This window comes from Phacochoerus africanus, chromosome 3, assembly GCF_016906955.1.
Source record: "Phacochoerus africanus isolate WHEZ1 chromosome 3, ROS_Pafr_v1, whole genome shotgun sequence".
Taxonomy (NCBI): domain Eukaryota; kingdom Metazoa; phylum Chordata; class Mammalia; order Artiodactyla; family Suidae; genus Phacochoerus; species Phacochoerus africanus.
The window spans coordinates 160,426,731-160,446,229 of record NC_062546.1 but is presented as its reverse complement, the minus strand read 5'-3'; the positions used below and the strand labels follow the sequence as shown (position 1 = coordinate 160,446,229).

The 19,499-nt window shown below is 40.1% G+C and overlaps 1 protein-coding gene across 3 annotated transcripts in view; it reads right to left on the bottom strand.

Moving 5' to 3' along the window:
- Window positions 1-2,739: 2,739 nt before the first annotated feature.
- The window catches only part of INPP1 (inositol polyphosphate-1-phosphatase), a 30,747-nt gene continuing 13,987 nt past the window's right edge, over window positions 2,740-19,499 (bottom strand). For all 3 annotated transcript variants that reach the window (XM_047773068.1, XM_047773069.1, XM_047773070.1), the window contains exons 2-6: window positions 14,761-15,028; window positions 10,362-10,422; window positions 7,501-7,701; window positions 5,252-5,426; window positions 2,740-3,483 (exon numbers count right to left, since the gene is read on the bottom strand). In XM_047773068.1, the coding sequence (XP_047629024.1) occupies window positions 2,916-3,483; window positions 5,252-5,426; window positions 7,501-7,701; window positions 10,362-10,422; window positions 14,761-14,964 (1,209 nt within the window). In that variant the 5' untranslated portion in view covers window positions 14,965-15,028 and the 3' untranslated portion in view covers window positions 2,740-2,915. The remainder of the gene's footprint in view (window positions 3,484-5,251; window positions 5,427-7,500; window positions 7,702-10,361; window positions 10,423-14,760; window positions 15,029-19,499) is intronic.

The window sequence follows — 19,499 nt, the reverse complement described above, 5'->3', positions numbered from 1 at the left end:
AGGTGAGTCTTAAAAATTTACTGGGTATGAGGCAATTGTAAAAATAGAAGGAAAAAATTTAAATCCATGGTAATAATGTTCTCACACTACTTGGCAAATATTTTTAAGTCCTTCCTCTAAAGGAATCAGAGCTAGAGATTATTTATTTTTTTGTCTTTTTAGTGCCATACCCATGGCATATGGAGGTTCCCAGGCTAGGGGATGAACCGGAGCTATAGCTGCTGGCCTACACTACAGCAATGCTGGATCCAAGCTGTGTCTGCAACCTACATTCACCACAGCTCAAGGCAACACCAGATCCTTAACCCACTGAGCAAGGCCAGGGATTGAACCTGCGTCCTCGTGGATGCCAGTCAGATTCATTCCCATTGAGCCACAGACAGGAATTCCCAGAGCTAGAGATTATATACCCATGGATTTGGTTTATGCAAGAAAAACAATGCAGACCAATCAAGAGACACATGTTTAAGGAAGGGCCTTGGCCTTCTTGCAAAGATTGACAATGGATGTATACAGAACATATTGGAACCTCTGTTCTATCTAGCTTTTTTTTCCTCCAGTGAATTGGCAGATTGCTTGTTCCTATCACATAGAAGATGACTATTTTCACTGCATTGTATTGATAATTTACACATTCTAAAAATATTCGCATGGACTATCAATGCTTTTTCTTGATCTGTATTCTGTTTCTCCTTCTGGTGCATATCAAGGAGAACTAGTTTCTAGGTTTTGTTTTTTTGTTTTTTTTGTCTTTTTGCCATTTCTTTGGGCTGCTGCCATGGCATATGGAGGTTCCCAGGCTAGGGGTCGAATCGGAGCTGTAGCCGCTGGCCTATGCCAGAGCCACAGCAATGCTGGATCCGAGCCGCGTCTGCAACCTACACCACAGCTCACGGCAACGCCGGATCCTTAACCCACTGAGCGAGGCCAGGGACCAAACCCGCAACCCCATGGTTCCTAGTCGGATTCGTTAACCACTGCGCCACGACGGGAACTCCTAGGTTTTGGTTTTTAATGTGTTTTGTGAAGAATGAATTTACTCTGACCTAAAAATCAACCTTTAAGATTAGACTGTAAATGGTAAGAATAAACAGCTTGAGGGCCCGTAATCCATCACAAAGTATGCGTATACTTTAAAAACTCTAACCTCGTTACTAAATAAGTCATCGAATTTGCTGTGTGCAACAATTCCCTCTATGGCACAGTGGGTTAAGAATCTGACTGCAGCAGCTCAGGCCACTGCAGAGGAGTGGGTTCAAGCCCCCAATTGGCACAGTGGGTTAAAAGATCCTGTGTTGACATATCTGTGGCATAGATTGCAGCTGCAGCTTGGATTCAATCCCTGGCCTGGCAGGGAATTTCCATATGCAACTGGTGCACCATAAAATAAAAAAATAAAAAGAGGTTGTAATGGTTAACGAACTGACTAGTATCCGTGAGGACACAGGTTTGATCCCTGGCCTTGTTCAGATGCGTCTCTTGGATCCCATGTTGCTATGGCTGTGGCATAGGCCTGTAGGCCGTCAGCTACAGCTCCAATTAGACCCCCTATCCTGGGAACCGAGGGTGCATCCCTAAAACGACAAAAAATAAAAAAGAGGTTGTTAATTTAATTGTAGAAAAATAGAGGATGCTGCAAAAATATCCTTTGGCCCCCAGAGGGCGCAAGGCAGAAAGAAGTCAGAGTTGAGAGTTTGATCCCTCCAGACGGTGGCGCTACTTCCCCACCAGGGCTGCTAAAGAGAACAGGCAAGGTGGTCTCACCCACCGCAGAGGACATTAAATGTGGGATCCTAGTAGGCCATGACTGCCTGTATTTATCTCTGGCCTTTGAAGTGTGGCAAATATGCAGAAATTACAGAAACCTCTATACCCCCTTCTGGCTTACCTACAGAAATGGAGAGTGAGTGTGAAAGAATTAGAGAGTATTTAGAATATTGGAATGAGAATATGGGAGTTCCTCTTGGGGTTCAGTGGGTTAAGGATCCCATGTTGTCATGGTAGCTTGGGGCACTACTGTGGGGCAGGTTCCATCCCTGTAACTTCGGTATACTATGGGGCATGGCCAAAAAAGAAAAGAATATGAGTTTGAGAGAGATTAGCATGTGTGAGTGTGTATACACATGAGAATGTTAAAGAGAGTATGTGAGCAGGAAGAGGCCCACAGTGCTCTTAGCTTTGGTTTAGACAGAATACTGTTGAAGTACATGAACACAGCTAACTTATGCTTCAAATTCAGTTCTAAATGTTTTCCCAAAGGCTAAAGTTGCAAATTTCCCCTCCAGACAGGAAACAAAACTAAGCACAAGCCTCTCTCTGCTCTCCCTTTTTTTTTTTTTGGATCCTTTTAGGGTTGCATCCTTGGCATATGGATGGAGGTTCCCGGCTAGGAGTCTAATCAGAGCTGCAGCTGCTGGCCTATGCCAGAGCCACAGCAATGCCAGATTCAAGCCACATCTGTGACCTACACCACAGCTCATGGCGACGCCGGATCCTTAACTCACTGTGCAAGGCCAGGGATCGAACCTGCAACCTCATGGTTCCTAGTCAGATTCGTTTCCACTGCGCCATGCAGGAACTCCCCTCCCTAATATTTCAGTGACATTTTACTTATCACTTAGATGTTTAGAAGAGTTTTACTAACTGAGCAGGAATTTTCCCTTGTCTTCAATATTTTACTGTAAGTTTTAGGCACCACTAATGGCACAATATCCACTATTAAGAATCTTGGGCATTTAGTTGCTTCATGAATATCATTCATTTATTGACATTAACATTATGAACATATCATGGAAAAATTCTCCTCAAAAGAGGCAGGTGAATGTTGACCATCAGTAGGACAAAGTGGTCTTCAAAAGATGGAGATGTGGAAACGAGGTTCACAGTTGGGTTTCGAGAACAGGAGCAGAGCTCATCTACATGTATGCATCTGCAGGGCCCAGGTACTGGAAGAGGAGGCTCAGGAACCCCTCCAGCTGCTTCTTTGATCTGTATGCAATTAGACCTCCCTTGTTGGCCCACTGATCCACTCCAGCAGCACCTTCGTTTCCCACGTGGTACACCAACTGTGGCAAGTCAAGCCCTGTATCGGGATTTCTTTCCAGGCATTCTTTCAAGTCCACCATTCCCCCACCCATGGCCCTGAGGATGGCGTGAGCAGCACAAGAGTCCCACTTGAACGTGGTATCTTCTGAGAAGATGTAAATGTCTACAAGGCCAAGGACAACACAGAGGCTCTTGTAACCTGCCCCCGCTGCCCGGAATACTCGCTCTCCACACACCTGGGACAGCGCAGTCTTGATGGTCTCCTTTTCACTGGTACTAATGACAGCTGAGAACGGGTGCGGGCATTCTGCCTCAGAACGGAGGGGTTTTGGCTCTTGGCTCTGCGTTTCCTTGCTGTTTCTTGTAGAGATGGAAGGCAGAAGTGAATGGATGTTGGTCCCCATGTAAGAAAGGCCCCAGTAGCACTGTCCTTTCCACCTGTGGAACAGAACATTCAGTTTGTGGGGGTAGGTTATCATATTCGCTTTTCATTGCTCATTTGGCTTCCCAACTTGATATGAGAAATACATAACAGTAATGAGTCTCAAGGCCTTGAAGCCCAAGAATAAAGTAGCTAATTCTTTTCTAAAAGTTACTCCCTATGCATGTTGCTGCCTGTGTTGTTGCAGATTAGGAATGCTTTCCGTTTTTCTGCATTATCACATCCATCTAGGACAATGCTAAAATACGGGTGGGATTTCTGGCCTCCAGGAACAGAGCAAATTTCACTGCCACTTTTGGCTAAAAGTTTAATGGGGAAAGATGACCAGATAAGTAATCTCTTTTCAATCTACAAATCTTTCACAATTCTTGTTAAGTTTTCTTCAATTGATAACACCTTTTCATTTTCTAATTCACTAGCTCTGCTTTGGCTTTAACACCAAGAAGACGGACTCATTATTTTTGGCAACAACAACAATAGCACCTATCATTTCTCCATGTTTAACTTACTTTATAGGCTGGGTAATGTACTCTCTATACAGAGAAGGAAACTGAGGCTTAGAGAATGTAAGCGTAAGAATATATAAATCAGTGGAAGAATCTGCATTCAAACCCAGGAAGTCTTATTCTAGAATATGGGCCACTAACTATTTTATCAGCCATTTCTAGGCCATGATTATATCAGTATCCAGCCCCACTTTTTTTTTTGTTTTGTTTTTTGTTTTTTTGCTGCACCCATGGCATGTGAAAGTTCCTGGGCCAGGAATTGAATCTGAGCTGCTGCAGTGACAATGCTGGATCCCTAACCTGCTGCACCACAAGGGAACTTCCACAACCCCACTTATTTTTAACTTCTTAATGACCCTTTAAAGATAACAAACATATTTTCAGTTTGGAAGAAGGCAGGGGTAGAAGAAAAACGTCAAAATTCCAATGATGTCATTTAAGGCTATGAAAGAACAAACAATTCTTAGTTGCCTGAAGCAAGTCAAAGTTTATAAAAATGTGTAGGTGTTCCTGTCATGGCCCAGTAGTTAATGAACCCAACTAGTGTCTATGAGGACGAGAGTTCGATCCCTGGTCTTGCTCAGGGGGTTAAGGATCCGGGGTTGCCATGAGCTGTGGTGTAGGTCACAGATGAGGCTCAGATCCATCATTGCTGTGGCTGTAGCACAGGCCGGCAGCTGCAGGTCTGATTTTGACCTCTAGCCTGAGAACCTCCACGTGCAGCAGGTACGTCCTAAAATGACAAAAGACAAAAAAATAATAATAATAAATAAAAATATGTAGTTCTACATAAGTGAAAAAAATTACCTATTTCAAGAAATAAACTAAAACCACAGGAGAAAAGTAGCTTCCATTTGGACCCTAACATGCCCTGGATTCAACCAAAGCATGGGCCATGGATCAGAGCAGCTGATGGCCTGGCCACTCCCTATGCTCTGCACAAGGGTCCATGGAAGGATGAGGAGGGAGGAGGCAGAAAAGGAAGTGATACTGTAAATATTTATAGGAAGAGTACCTCATAGTCGGGTTCTAATCCTGGCCATACCTACCCGTATTTTCATTAGATAATCCCCACATTTTGTTGTGAAACCCAGGACTGGAAATAAAAAGACTGTTAATTCAAACATGCAGATAATTAGTAGGAATGCCAAATGTATTGTCATGGGAAAGTCATGTGGGGAAATAATCTTGACAATAAACAAAGATAAGGTTGTAAATTCCAAAAACCATAATATACCAAAAATGTTCAACTTTTTACCTGAGGGTGTTTAGGTCTTGCGATACAAAAGGTTGGTTGATGACTCCCATCAGGGGCACCCCTGTGTGTATGTCATAGACACCAATTAAAATAGTGACACACTGAAGTCCACTTGGAAAGATTCCTTGGTTGGATTTAATGTCAGCAGAACCTTTTATATACTGATAAGTTGAATCTGAAAAATGAAGGAAATTTGTTAGGATTCAGGTAATGACTATTTAGAAGATAATAATGAATACATCTATAAACTCTGTCCTTTATCATTTCCTTCTTCTAATTTGGTCTGACTGTTTGTGTCCCCTCTCCCCCAAACTCAACCCCCCCCCAAAGTTGGTGGAATTAGTAGGTGGGGCCTTTGGGAGATACTTAAACCCTGAAGGTGGAATCCTCATGAATAGAATTACCACCTTACAAAAGGGGCACCAGAAAGAGCCTTAGTCTCGCACTAAGTAAGGACACAGTGAGAAGGTACCAGCTATGAACAAGAAGAGGGCCTTCACCTAACCATGCTGTCACCTCAATACTGGACGTCTCAGCTCTAGAACTGTGAGAAATAAATCTGTTGTTTATAAGCTACCTAGTCCATGGTATCTTGTTGGATAGTAACCAATCAAGTTTTACCTTTGGGTGCCACTTATATGGAATTACCGTTTGACCTCTTGTACTTCACTTTTAAGCTACTTATGTTTCATTTTCCCAACTATATGGAACTCTTGGAGAGAGAGAACATGTCTATAGTTCTGATGGCAGCTAGCAGACCATGCTGCAAATAACAAGCACTCAAATACCCATCACATGTCAAAATCATTTAGGAGCTAATGGCTCATAGAGCTCATAGAGCTGCAGGTGTGGCCCTAAAAAAAAAAAAGAAAAGAAAAAAGAAAAAAAAAGCAGCAGCCAAGGAGCTAGGTTTCTCCTTTTCTTTTTTTTTGTCTTTTGCCTTTATCTAGGGCTGCACCCGCGGCATATGGAGGTTCCCAGTCTAGGGGTCTAATTGGAGCTGTAGCTGCCGGCCTATGCCAGAGCCACAGCAATGAGGGATCTGAGCCGTGTCTGGGACCTACATCACAGCTCACTGCACCTCTGGATCCTTAACCCACTGAGCAAGGCCAGGGATCGAACCTGCAACCTCATGGTTCCTAGTCAGATTTGTTAACCACTGAGCCACGAAGGGAACTCCTAGGTTTCTCCTTAAAAGATGTACATGTCATCAAACATCTAGTGAGTTCATGCCCAGTTAAGGATGTGCCAGGCACAAGATCCAGAGAGCTGTCAAACAGAACCAATTCAGGACAGAACCTAAAAACAAGGTTTGTGTCCCTCAAAAAACTTAACTGAGGCTGACTTGCCTTTAAGTGATGAGAGATTCTGAAACACATTCTCAGTTTGCAAAACAATTCATTGGCTGAAAGTTCTCTAGTTCTCTGATGATTAAAGGCATTTCTATAATGTTGCATTAATGTGGTTGGAGGATTGGGAGGGTGGGGGGAGTTGCCTGCTCAGCATAACGATTGGTCCCAGTTGTGTTGGGTAGATTATGCCAGGAATTGGGGAGAAAAGGAAGACTTCTGAAAATTAACTTCTGTGGCATGGTTCTACCATAATCATGACCAAAAAAATGATGGTGATATTTACCCAGGACTCACAGTCTGACAGCTAAGAGTCACATTCACTTGTGTTTTGCTTGACCTGACAGTGGTTTTTGAGTGTTTGTCTGCTTATTTAAATGAAAAAACAAAAAAACAAACAAAAAAAACCCCAGTGGTTTAATTGTGAGATCTCACTTAAGAACCTGGATTTTTATTTATTTATTTATTTTTAATCTGAAGATCTGGACGCTACTCTCAGATAGCAACAATCTGCTGGAGCTGAATGTTCTTAAAATGGCATGTGTACTCAATTAGTTATAGCTGCTATCACTACATTCTTCTCTCATACTTAGCTGTCTGGCTCCTGAGGTCTTTCAAAGATGAGTTAATTCCGCTTTGTATATATGTGCCTATATGTGTGTGTATACACCCATACATGTATATACGTGTAATAGATATATGTCTATAACAAACACCTCAACTCTTCATTTATCATTTTAAAACTTCAAAAATTTAAAAACTTCTAGGAGAGTTAAACCATACTCAATTTTTATTTTTCCAAACCTTGGCCCCACCAAAAACGGAAAAAAAAAAAAAAAAAAAGGTTAAAAAGTTACTAAAAAGGCAAGTAAACAAAAGCAAACACTCTCCACTACTTACCTATGGGATCTACCCAAATTCCCAAAATGTCCTGTGGAATGTTGATCTCTACCAAATCCAGAGCTGGGTCAGTAAAGACGACGTCCTGATGTACCACCTTCGCTAATGCTTCAGATGCCAACTTGTTACCATTAAGGACTTTGTTGAGAAGATCTACAGTTTCTTCCTCTGTTGGACACAGTCTCATGATGATCTTTTCCCCTAGAGTAGAGACAAACTAACAACCATTGCATCTCAAGTTTTAGGGGAGAAAGAAAGACAGAGGGGCAGGGAGAAGCAAAAGCCATCAGAGCACCTCACATTAGGTGAAGGCAACATTTCCATATCATGGTTCCTAACCCAGCTGCTTACCAGAATCACCCAGTGGGCTTTTTTAAGTCACAGCTGCTCAGTAGTCACTCATGAATTTAACAGTGAGGAATGGATTCCAGATGTCAAAGGACCTCCTCTCCAGAAAAATGTTCACATGGGCACATGCGCACAGTTTTATACCCAATTTAAGGGAGCTCATGGACCAGTTAAGAACTCTGAACCCCGAGTCCTTGATAATCTTTTATATTTTTTGCCTTCTGACTTTTAATATACTTTAGGTTACCCTGTTCATGTTTGAATGTGTTATTGAAAAGAATGGAGTTTTTAACCAGCACACAGAAGGGCTTCTACCTCCCCATATGATGCTGTCTTTAACTCTAAAAATTGTTTATGCTCAGTAAAGTAATATAAGATGAAGTGTACTAATCTTTAATTATGTGATAAAAGTTGTAGGACTCGAAATGACACATAGATTAATTAGCTCTCCTCTGTGAAACCAATGGAAAACAGGATGTAAGCAAGGCTGCTTCTGTAATTGAAACCTCAAGTTACCAAGTCCAGGTGCTTTACCATCGCTTTAAATATGCTTCTTAGATCCTTGCTTAGATCCTGGGGTTTCCAGCTACGCCACAAAAGTAAGGAAAGAGGCTGGCAAAAACAGGCAAATTAATAGCAACAACAAGTGACAGCAACGCAGAATATAAAATTTTAAAAATTAAGAAAACACGGCACTTTGGGATTTTTTAGTTATACAGACAAATACTCCTAGCTAACCTAGCCATTCCAAGAACTAGCAGTATCTGCATCACCTGAGAGCTTGTTAGAAATCTGTAACTTCAGTCCTCATCCCAGACCTACTGAGGTCTAGCAAGATCCCCAAGCAATTCAAGTGACCATTATGTTTGGGAAGCACAGTTTGAATCTATTTTTGGGGGGGTCTTTTTCTCCTTTTTATGGCCATGCCCACAGCATATGGAGGTTCCCAGGCTAGGGGTCAACTCGGAGCTACAGCTGCCAGCCTACTCCACGGCCACAGCCACAGCAATGCAGGATCTGAGCCTCGTCTGGGACCTATACCACAGCTCAGGGCAACGCCAGATCTTTAATCCACTGAGTGAGGTCAGGGATCGAACCCGCAACCCCATGGTTCCTAGTTGGGTTCATTTCCGCTGTGCCACGACGGGAACTCCTGAATCTATTATAGTGATGATTCTGAAACAGCAAGAAATAGTCCATTAAATCAGCTAAATTCAAATTAAATTTGACTGTTAAAGTTTGGGAATAATAACGCTAATCACTACCACTTGCTAAGCACCTACAGTAGGCTCAGTAAGTGATGGGATCATTCAAAGAGCAAATCATATCCCATTACTCCTTTGCTTAAAATTCAGCACCAAATTCCTATCGCACTTGGAGGAAAATCCAAACTCCTTCCTTTGAACTTCCACGATCTCATCTCACCTCATCCACCAGCCCCTCCCCTTCCCTTTGCTGACATTCTCTGCCCACCAACACACTGAATCTATTTCTCTCCTTCAGATCTCAGAAAATGTATGTGGAATGCCTTTTTGCCCCTACAATTCTAAAACAATGAAATATAAAAATAACTGTTTATGAAGTAGTCGAACCTAGGATTTTAAGTGTATTAGGATTTCTTGCAAGTTAGTCACAGATTTTTTGTTTTAACCTTAAGTTTAAATGATAATTTCTCTTTCTTTTTACTGAATGTCATAGAAAGAACTGCATCTTAATACACAGCCCTTGAAGGAGACAGATTTTTTTCCAGAGTTAATCCAGAAATTAGTTTTCTTTGTAAATATGCCTCTAGCTATTTAACTATTTGTCACATGTCAATGTTTAAAGTTCACTACTTTAATCTTCTACTATTAAATAAACAAAAACCCAGACAAGCTAAAAACAATTTGTCTCTGAAAAGGATTAGAGGTTTTGATATTTTTCTCTCTACCACAAAGGCACATGGTGGTCCCTCAAAGGAGAATTTGGCCCACAGGAAATGAGTTAAATAAGAGCTAAAACTTGGAAGTAAAAGCAACCTTTTAGGTTGCCCAACTGCCTTTACAGAGGTTCTGAGACCAGAGAAGCAATGAGATGAGTTCAGGCACAGGGCCTCCTCTACATTCTCAGCCAAGGTCCATGGGCTCCCCAGGAGGTCCACAAATGGATTTATATGGACCTGAAATTATCTGCACAACTGTGTAGATATGCATCTTTCTGGGGGCGTCTATGACTTTCATTAGATTCCCAAAGGGCCAAGCAACTTTCCCAATGGTTATAAATTGTTCGAATGCTACAGGTTTGTTTATGTGAAGAATAATACATGTGGACTTGCTAAGTAATTCTAAGATGCCACATCTCCCTGACTTAAATGTTGTGATATTCTGAAGTACTGAATGAAGCTTAACTAAATTCAAATACGTTATTTGAATGAAAAGCCTCCCAGCATCCATTTATTCCATCATGTAAGCTAAAAATTAAAAAAAATCATATGATAATTAGGTTATAAAATACATTAAGATTCTTATACTTACCCAAATCATTAGTAAATTCATTGGATTCTTCTCCGAAAATTTTTTTCCCCAAGCCTGGAAACTGAATGATTCAGAGTATGACAAAAATAAGAAACAATAAAAAAAAATTATATTCAATTCTGAACAGATTTCCATTTTCTGTTTCAAATTAAATAGCACAATTAGATCTGAAATTTAGAAATTTACAATTCAAGCAATTAATTTAGGTATAAAAAATGAAGTCAACTTGGTTCAGTACTTAGTTTTCTAATATTTTCCTACTCCTTTGCCCCTCTAGAAAGTCCAACTCAGGTAGAAGTCTGGTATCCTGATGTTCTGTTGAGAGTGCAGAAGTATTTCTAGAAACTTCTAGTTCAGGGCCATAGAGCTAGAATGTTTACAAAGGAGTTATTTTAACTGTTGCTCTTAAACAGCCCTCTAATAGCTTATACATGTTAATGTTATTGACAAAGTACCTAAAGTAATTACTTGAGACTGCATAGAAGGGATCAGAGGATAACATGAGATTTTGTTTTCCTTTCAGGTGTGTTTTCTGCACCTGTTAGAGGTATCTTTAGCCCTCAGGCTAGGAAGGTGATATAGCAAAAAAGGGGAAATGTTTTATTGACCAATCATTTGTACATCAATATAGGATTTAAAAAAAAAAAATCAAGCTAAATAGGAATCTTCTGTCATCTTTGGGTGACTGGAAGCTTTCAGATACATTTTGCTTCTGATTCTCTCTATAGTAAAAATAATTTCTCATGAAATATGTGCTGAATTATGATATGAGTGAAGCTCCCAGGCAATAAAAGCAATGAAATGCTTCAAATATTTGAACTCAGTTATTCACAGATGGTTGATAGCTTTAAGATAGCTTTAATAGTGCCCACATATATTTGTTATTTTTAACTCTTTCGAAGAACAATGGCAGTCAACATGGGCTGGCACTGAACCTATTCATCAAGGGCTGAAGCTCCAGTCCTGCAGCTCGCTGGGAGACCCTTTCTGAGGCTGAAATACTGAGAGTGGCGAAACTATTTTATGCAGCCAAAAGCAAGTATCATTTATTTATTCCTATGTCCTGGCATATACTTCATGAACGAACAATTGCCTGAACTTATTATAATGCTTTGGGGCAAACATTAACTCACAAACATTAATGTTGATGCATTTCTTCTAGTTGCTTCCACCCAGCTATCTTGATCGATAACAAAAATAAACTTGCTTCATTTAGTTTCTTGGAGCCAGATTATTATAGGACATGAAAAAGTATATGAAAAAGTATAGTTTGCAGAGATTTCCAGGCATCAATTATTCCTGCCTGTGGTCAAGAATTCACTTATATAGTGATGAGGAGATTCTTAGCTTCCAGGAAAAAGACTTTAGATTGTTGATGCTGAAGATGATGCAAGACATTGGGAATAAACTGGAGGCAAAGATGGATAACTTACAGAAAACACTGAGCAAAGAGATACAAGCTATCAAACTTAAACAAGAAGAGATGCAAATACAGTAACTGAAATAAAAAATTCACCGGGGAGTTCCCGTCGTGGCGCAGTGGTTGACGAATCCGACTAGGAACCATGAGGTTGCGGGTTCGGTCCCTGCCCTTGCTCAGTGGGTTAATGATCCGGCGTTGCCGTAAGCTGTGGTGTAGGTTGCAGACGCGGCTCGGATCCCGCGTTGCTGTGGCTCTGGTGTAGGCCGGTGGCTGCAGCTCCGATTGGACCCCTAGCCTGGGAACCTCCATATGCCACGGGAGCAGCCCAAGAAATAGCTAAAAAGACAAAAAAAAAAATTCACTGGAAGCAGCCAATAGCAGAATACAGGAGGCAGAAGAACAAATAAGCGAGGTGGAGGACAGATTAGTGGAAATTACAGATGCAGAACAGAAAAGAGAAAAAAGATTGAAAAGAAATGAAGAGAGCTTCAGAGAACTCTGGGACAACATGAAGTGCAACAACATCCATATTATAGGGGTGCCAGAAGGAGAAGAGAGAGAGAAGGGGACAGAAAAAATATTCCAAGAGATAATAGCTGAAAACTTCCCTAACATGGAGAAGGAATCACTCACTCAAATCCAGGAAACACAACGAGTACCATATAAAATAAACCCAAGGAGGAACACCCCGAGACACATATTAATCAAACTGACCAAAATTAAAGACAAAGAGAAAATCTTGAAAGCAGCAAGGGAAAAGAAACAAGTAACATACAAGGGAACCCTAATAAGGTTATCTGCATGTTTTTCAGCAGAAACTCTGCAGGCCAGAAGGGAGTGGCATGATATACTTAATGTGATGAAAGGAAAAAAACCTCCAACCAAGATGACTCTACCCAGCAAGGCTCTCATTCAGATTTGAAGGAGAAATCAAAACCTTCACAGATAAGCAAAAGTTGAGAGAATTCAGCAATACTAAACCAGCCTTACAACAAAGACTAAAGGAACTTCTCTCGGCAGAAATGACAAGACAGCAACAGGAAACAAAAGTTCCACAAATGACAAGGCTCACCAGTAGAGGTACATATACAGTAAAGATATGATCATCCATGCACAAATATACCACCAAAATCAGAAATCATGAGAAGAGGTGGGTACAAATGCAGGACACTGGAGATGTACTTGCAATTAACAGAACAACAACTTAAAACAATCTTATATACATATAGACTCTTATATCAAAACTTCAGAATAACTGCAAACCAAAAATCTACAATTGATACACAAACAAGGAATCTCTGGAGAAGAAATATATTTCATAGTAAATAAGTGCATAATCCACCATGAAGGGGGTCATTTGACATCATTCTTGGAATGCTGAAGTTTTAGAACCGATTCTGATTTCCTCTCCATCAAAGAATTTATGATAATTATAATTAAATAATGCAACTGCACAATTAAATAATACAGTTCTACAATTGTATTATTAATAACCATTTCTTTCCATGGCACAATGTAAAGTCTATAATGTCTTGTTTATCACATCACCTAGAATGGTGTAATGCCTTTACTGAAGAATCAATAAGATGTAACAAATTGTGAGGACATATTTATATAGTTACACTGTTTTTTTAACCAATTTATGCATTTTATATTTTACTTATTTCAGAGGGTGTATTATTATTGCTATTCTTACCAGTTAAGTTATTCTTTTTATTATGCTATATAAAATATTTAATGGTATATAAGGCTTTCTTCTTTATAAATTTTAGTTGAATATACACAATTTTAACATAATGCTAATTTTTAAAGAAAAATTGAAATGTAATAGATAATACCAAATAGTAAAGATAAAAGCCATACAAAATGGGATAAAGTATAGCATAAACTTCCTATTTGTCTCAGCATATTTTCCATTCCACTTCTCAAGAGGGAGTCACTTAATCTGTTTCTTAAAATCCATAATATAATAATCTGTGTGACTGTAATTGTGTTTAAATATATGTATTTTATTTTGTAAAAAAAATAAAATAAAATGTGTATATAAACTAAAAAAAAAAAGAATTCACTTATATGATTCTAAATGACTCCCCATATTTTGAGAATTTCAGAGAAACTATTCCAATATTTTGTAAGGCTTTCTGACATAAAATTATATCCTCCCAAATCTAAAAGAAAAGCAGTTATTCAGTTATTATATAAAAGGCATTAAAGTAATACAAAGAACAAAGACTCTAGAGCCAGTCAGCCTGTGTTCAAAAATGAGTTCTGCCACTTATTTGCTGTGTAACCTCAGGCAAGTTATTTAACCTCTCTGTGCCTTCCTTTTCTCATCCATTACATTGAAATAGTTCTTACCTCAGAAAATTGTTATGAATTAATATATTTAAAACCCTTAGTACTGGGAACATGGTAATTTATAAGCACCTGCTAATGTTATTGTTTGTTTTTACTACTTATGAATGTAGGTTTTCCCTAGTCAGTTTAATAGATCTAGAATTACAATCATTGTTAGTTACAAACTGTGTTTTTCTACTAGAATAAAAGGAGATTTCAAGTCTTCAGGATCTCTGTGAGCCTATAACTGAGGCACCCATCAGATAAATGATTATGCCAAAAAATATATATCAAGTTAAAAAAAACAGGTTGTAAAACGTTCTCATTTCTTTTGAAATAAGTTCTATGCGCCATGCATTCACATAGACACGTTCCAGCAATATTTAGCCAAACATAGCTGTGGTTTTCTTTAGTGGTATGATTAAGAGGATTCTTAGTTTTCTGCAGTTAAATTTTTTCTGCAACACAAATTGAGTAATATTGGAGTCAAAACAAGGACGTGGGGTGGGTGGGGAGGCAGTTTATTAGCATCTAAGTTGCTAGAATTCTGAGGGGGAAAGGAAAAGGCATGCTATTCTATCAGAGGGGAAAACCACAGAGGCAGATGTTTTGCAATTACCTGGCTGTGACCTTTCTTACCTTGTTCTCCATATTCTGTTTTATAACTTCCTGTACCAGTACATCAGCCAGGGTCTTGAAATCAACTGCAAACTTCTTGTTCTTTTCTCCCTCTTTCTTTTCTTCTATCAGCAGCTGGAAGAGGGCTTCCTGCTGCCTGCATGCCCGGGCAATGTTGGCAGCTTTCTCAGAGACACAGAGCAGCTCCCGAAGGATATCTGACATTTCTGAACCTGGCTTTACAGTTGCAGCAGCTGGTGGAATCAGCACCCACCCTCTGGGCGGTCAGCTGGAAAAGTACAAGAATGTGAAAGAGAAAGCAGTTCAGAGGGTGATGTCAGGGTGCCTCAGCACAGCTAACAACCCATCCGGCAGTCAACCTGTCAGCCTGGCTCAACAGTGAGTATAGATCACAGTCACATCCTCGGTGTGGAAGACTAGACATCATCTAAAATTCGAAATTTACCTTTGAAGATCAAATATTTATAGTCTCAAATCCATTACACAAAGAACTAAAACTTCAGTGAATGAGAATCTGCATTACATTTACAAAACCCTAAAGAGATGAGCAGGTGGATACACAGGCACAGCGTTAAAGAGAAAAGCCAAGTTCATATAATGACCTTCAGATGAGCACACAAACGCAGCAACAGTATGGTTAAAGTAGGGTTCTTTCTTTCACCTATGGGGGAAGAAGGAATAAGTGAAAGCCAGTTTATCCTATCAGTTTGGGGGCAACTTTCTCAAGTATTAAGGACCACACCAGCAAGTACTGTTGTGTCCTGCAAGACTGAGGTCACACTTGGGCTAGCAAGCCCAGGCAATCTCCCAACACCAACCACCTTTTTTCCCCCCCAATTAAAAAAGTCCCATTATCTATGCTGCCCTTCTAGAAAATTTAAACAATAAAATGAAGTAAAACAGGCAACTTGTTGGGACTTGAAAAGTTCTGGCTCCTAAGAGGCATGCTATCATGCCTTGCCATACCTATCAGCTAATTAGGGTAGAAATATTTCAACAGTAACTACATTTTATTGAACTACATTTTATTTTATTAACTCCTATCTCATTATTGTGAGAATACTGAGAAGATTTATCAGCTTTGTTTTACAGTCAAGGAAACGAAAACTTAGAGAAGTTAAGCAACTTGTTTAGGGTTACACAAGACTAAACGGCAGGGTGCCGAATCAGTCTTACACAGAAGCTTGTCCTCTTTATTATCATAGCAAATTCTTTACTTCCTTAAAAAAAAAAAAAGTCCCTTAATGGACTCTAGGAGGCTGGGAATTAGTACAACAACGAAGGTGTCAGTGCAATGGAGTTAATTGTGAACTGTCATAGCTGTTTTGTCTTAAACAGGCTTGCTTAAAAAAATATGCTATTTTCTTAAGATTATGGGTCATGGAGTTCCCTTTGTGACTCAGCCATTAACGAACTCCACAAGGATCCATGATGATGTGGGTTCAATCCCTGGCCTCACTCAGTGGACTAAGGATCTGGCGTTGCCACGAGCTGTGACAGAGATCACAGTTGCAGAGGCGTAGACCAGGAATAGGCCAGCAGCTGTAGCTGTGATTAGACTCCTACCCTGGGAAGTTCCATAGGCTGTGTGTGTGGCCCTAAAACCAAAAAAAAAAAAAAGGGATTATGGGTCAACCACCATTAAGAAAATATCTCCAACGTCAAGAATAATCAAAGGAAAGTGAATAATAGTGAAATATCAGCTTCACTATTAGATGAACAAACTATTTTTAAAGTTAACATTCAGAGTTCCTGTTGTGGCTCAGTAGTTGAGGAACATGACTAGTATCCATGAGGACAAGGGTTTGATCCCTGGCCTTGCTTGCACAGTGGGTTAAGGATCCTGCATTGCCATGAGCTGTGGTGTAGGTCGCAGACTTGGCTCAGATCCTGTGTAGACCGGCAGCTGCAGCTCCAGTTCAACCCCTAGTCTGGTAACCTCCATATGCCTCGGGTGCAGCCCTAAAAGAGAAAAATAAATAAAGATAACATTCATTCTTACAGAAGGTGTGGTGAAACAGGTGCTTATGCTCTGCTAGTGAGCATGCAAACAAGTGGTTTCCAGAGGGCACCTGGGAAAGATGTATCAAGATCCCTGGAGATGTTACCACCTATAGGCCAGTAACTCCAGTCTGTCCTTATTTTGTGTTAAGAAAGTCAAAGTTGTGTTAAAACATTTCTGCACAAGAAGGATTAGCATTATTTACAGTAGCAAAAAGTTAAAAATAATCATAAACATTGGTGAAATGTTGACTACTATAGTTATTAAAATTATACTTTTGAAGAACATTTAGCAGGGATATGTGATATTGTGATAAAGTTCAGTGTATATATAGTATCATGGTATGTTACTAATCTGTGTTTATAAACACACACACATTCTGTTTACACGTATAGAGAGAGTTTTGAAAGACCAGTTGGTAATTTTTGTTTTGTTTTGTTTTTTGTCTTTTTGCCATTTCTTGGGCCACTCTGGTGGCATATGGAGGTTCCCAGGCTAGCGGTCGAATCGGAGCTGTAGCCACCGGCCTACGCCAGAGCCACGGCAACGCAGGATCCGAGCCGCGTCTGCGACCTACACCACAGCTCACGGCAACGCCAGATCGTTAACCCACTGAGCAAGGGCAGGGACCGAACCCGCAACCTCATGGTTCCTAGTCAGATTCGTTAACCACTGCGCCACGATGGGAACTCCCCAGTTGGTAATGTTTTAATGGCAATTAGGCAGGCATTGAATGGTAGTAATCATTGGGTGCAAGAATTGTGGAGATTTCATTCTGCTTTACTATAATTTTCAAATACTCTATAATAAATATATACTCCTTTTATAATAAGAAATGATAGGAGTCCTGCTCTGGCACACTGGGTTAGGAATCCAACTGCAGCAGCTCAGGTTGCTGGAGAGGCATGGGTTAAAGGATCCAGTGTTGCTGCAGCTGCAGCTTGTATTCAATCCCTGGCTGGGGAACTTCCATATGCTGCGGGTGTGGCCATAAAAAAAAGAAGAAATGATATTTTAAAATATCTTGGGACAATTAAGCACAAAGGACAAGAATTCCTCAATTTCTGGAAATAACTGTCCAAAGTGATACTATGGCAACAACACAAACATCAGGTAGGAGAGATGATAAAGTTAAAAATGAAACACCTGCCTACCTAAATTCGCTTAAAAACTTTTTAAAAACTCTCGCTTTGGTTGACTTAAATCTCAACATTAAGAAAAACAGATATGGAGTTCCCGTCGTGGTGCGTGGTTAACGAATCCCACTAGGAACCATGAGGTTGCGGGCTCGGTCCCTGCCCTTGCTCAGTGGGTTGATGATCCGGCGTTGCCGTGAGCTGTGGTGTAGGTTGCAGACAGACGCGGCTCGGATCCAGCGTTGTTGTGCCTCTGGCGTAGGCCGGTGGCTACAGCTCTGATTCGACCCCTAGCCTGGGAACCTCCATATGCCGCGGGAGCGGCCCAAAGAAATAGCAAAAAAAAAGACCAAAAGAAAAAATAATAATAAAATAAAATAAAGAAAAACAGATATATTAATAAATCTGAGGCACTTGGACTTAAAAAAATTACAGCATCTGTAAGCTATAAGTTACAATATATACACACGGATACATACATATCTTAGTAGAACCCACTAGCTCTAAGTGTATAAATTTAATACCTTTGATTTTTACTTCTTAGTAAATGTTCTAAGATTATTATAAATAGGGTGAAAAGAATCAAAGAACTAACAGTATCTAAGTAGCTTTTTATTTTGGAAGCAGCATAAAGAATTTAAGGAATCCAGTTCAAAAACTTTCTAGGTTAACAATACCAGTATTGTCTATTTTACTCAAGGTTGTTAAAAATCAATGTTTTTTTCCTAAAAGAAACACTGTACCACCACACTGTTGAATACCCAAGAATCTCTCCCCATGATGCGTCAGAGGACTCAGGTGAGTTACACAGGCTACAAACTCCAGGAACCACCACCACTACCTTTCGCCCTCACAGAGAAAACTCATCAACTTGGTCCTGATAAGTTTCTTTATAACTGCCCAAGGATCTGGAGTTTCTCCCCTTTGAACCTGACCTTTATTTCCTCAATAATGACCATTCCCACTTTACCTGATCACAGCAACGTGACCAATGTGGGAAAGAAAAAATATCAGCTCTGAACTTCAGTCCTGTAATCAACAGGTATATAGATTTTAGGAATTTATTGTAACACAATAGATCACACTTTTCAGTTCCAGAGTTATCCTGGTACTCAACCTTAATTACCCTTTATTCTCAACCTAGGAAACACTATGTGTAGTATTTTGTCAAGCTCCAAGTTGAACACCCAGTTTCAGCTTAGGACTGAGCTTTCTTCAGCCACCCTATAGAACCCAGAACTTCTTTAGCTATTTATCTTTCTCCAGGGTCATAGCCCCCTAAAAAAAAAAAAAAAAAAAAATTCCCTTACAGCTATCATCATCTACATGTAAGACTTTCTAATTAGTTTGCATGGCTAGCCTGCTACATTCTGGCTGAATGGGCCATTTCCTCCAAAATGAATCCAGCCACCCTCCTCTGTGCTTCTCTGGAAGCTGCTTCCCTATCTCCCCATTTGCCCTCAACCCAGTTCACTCAGCCAGGTCACAATGCTCAGGGGGCTACTCACCTTCAAGGACTCACCCTGAGATAAGTCATCTTCAATGAAACTGAGGGCTACATCCAATACAGAATTTCTTCAGGTTTATTAAATAGCTTGTAT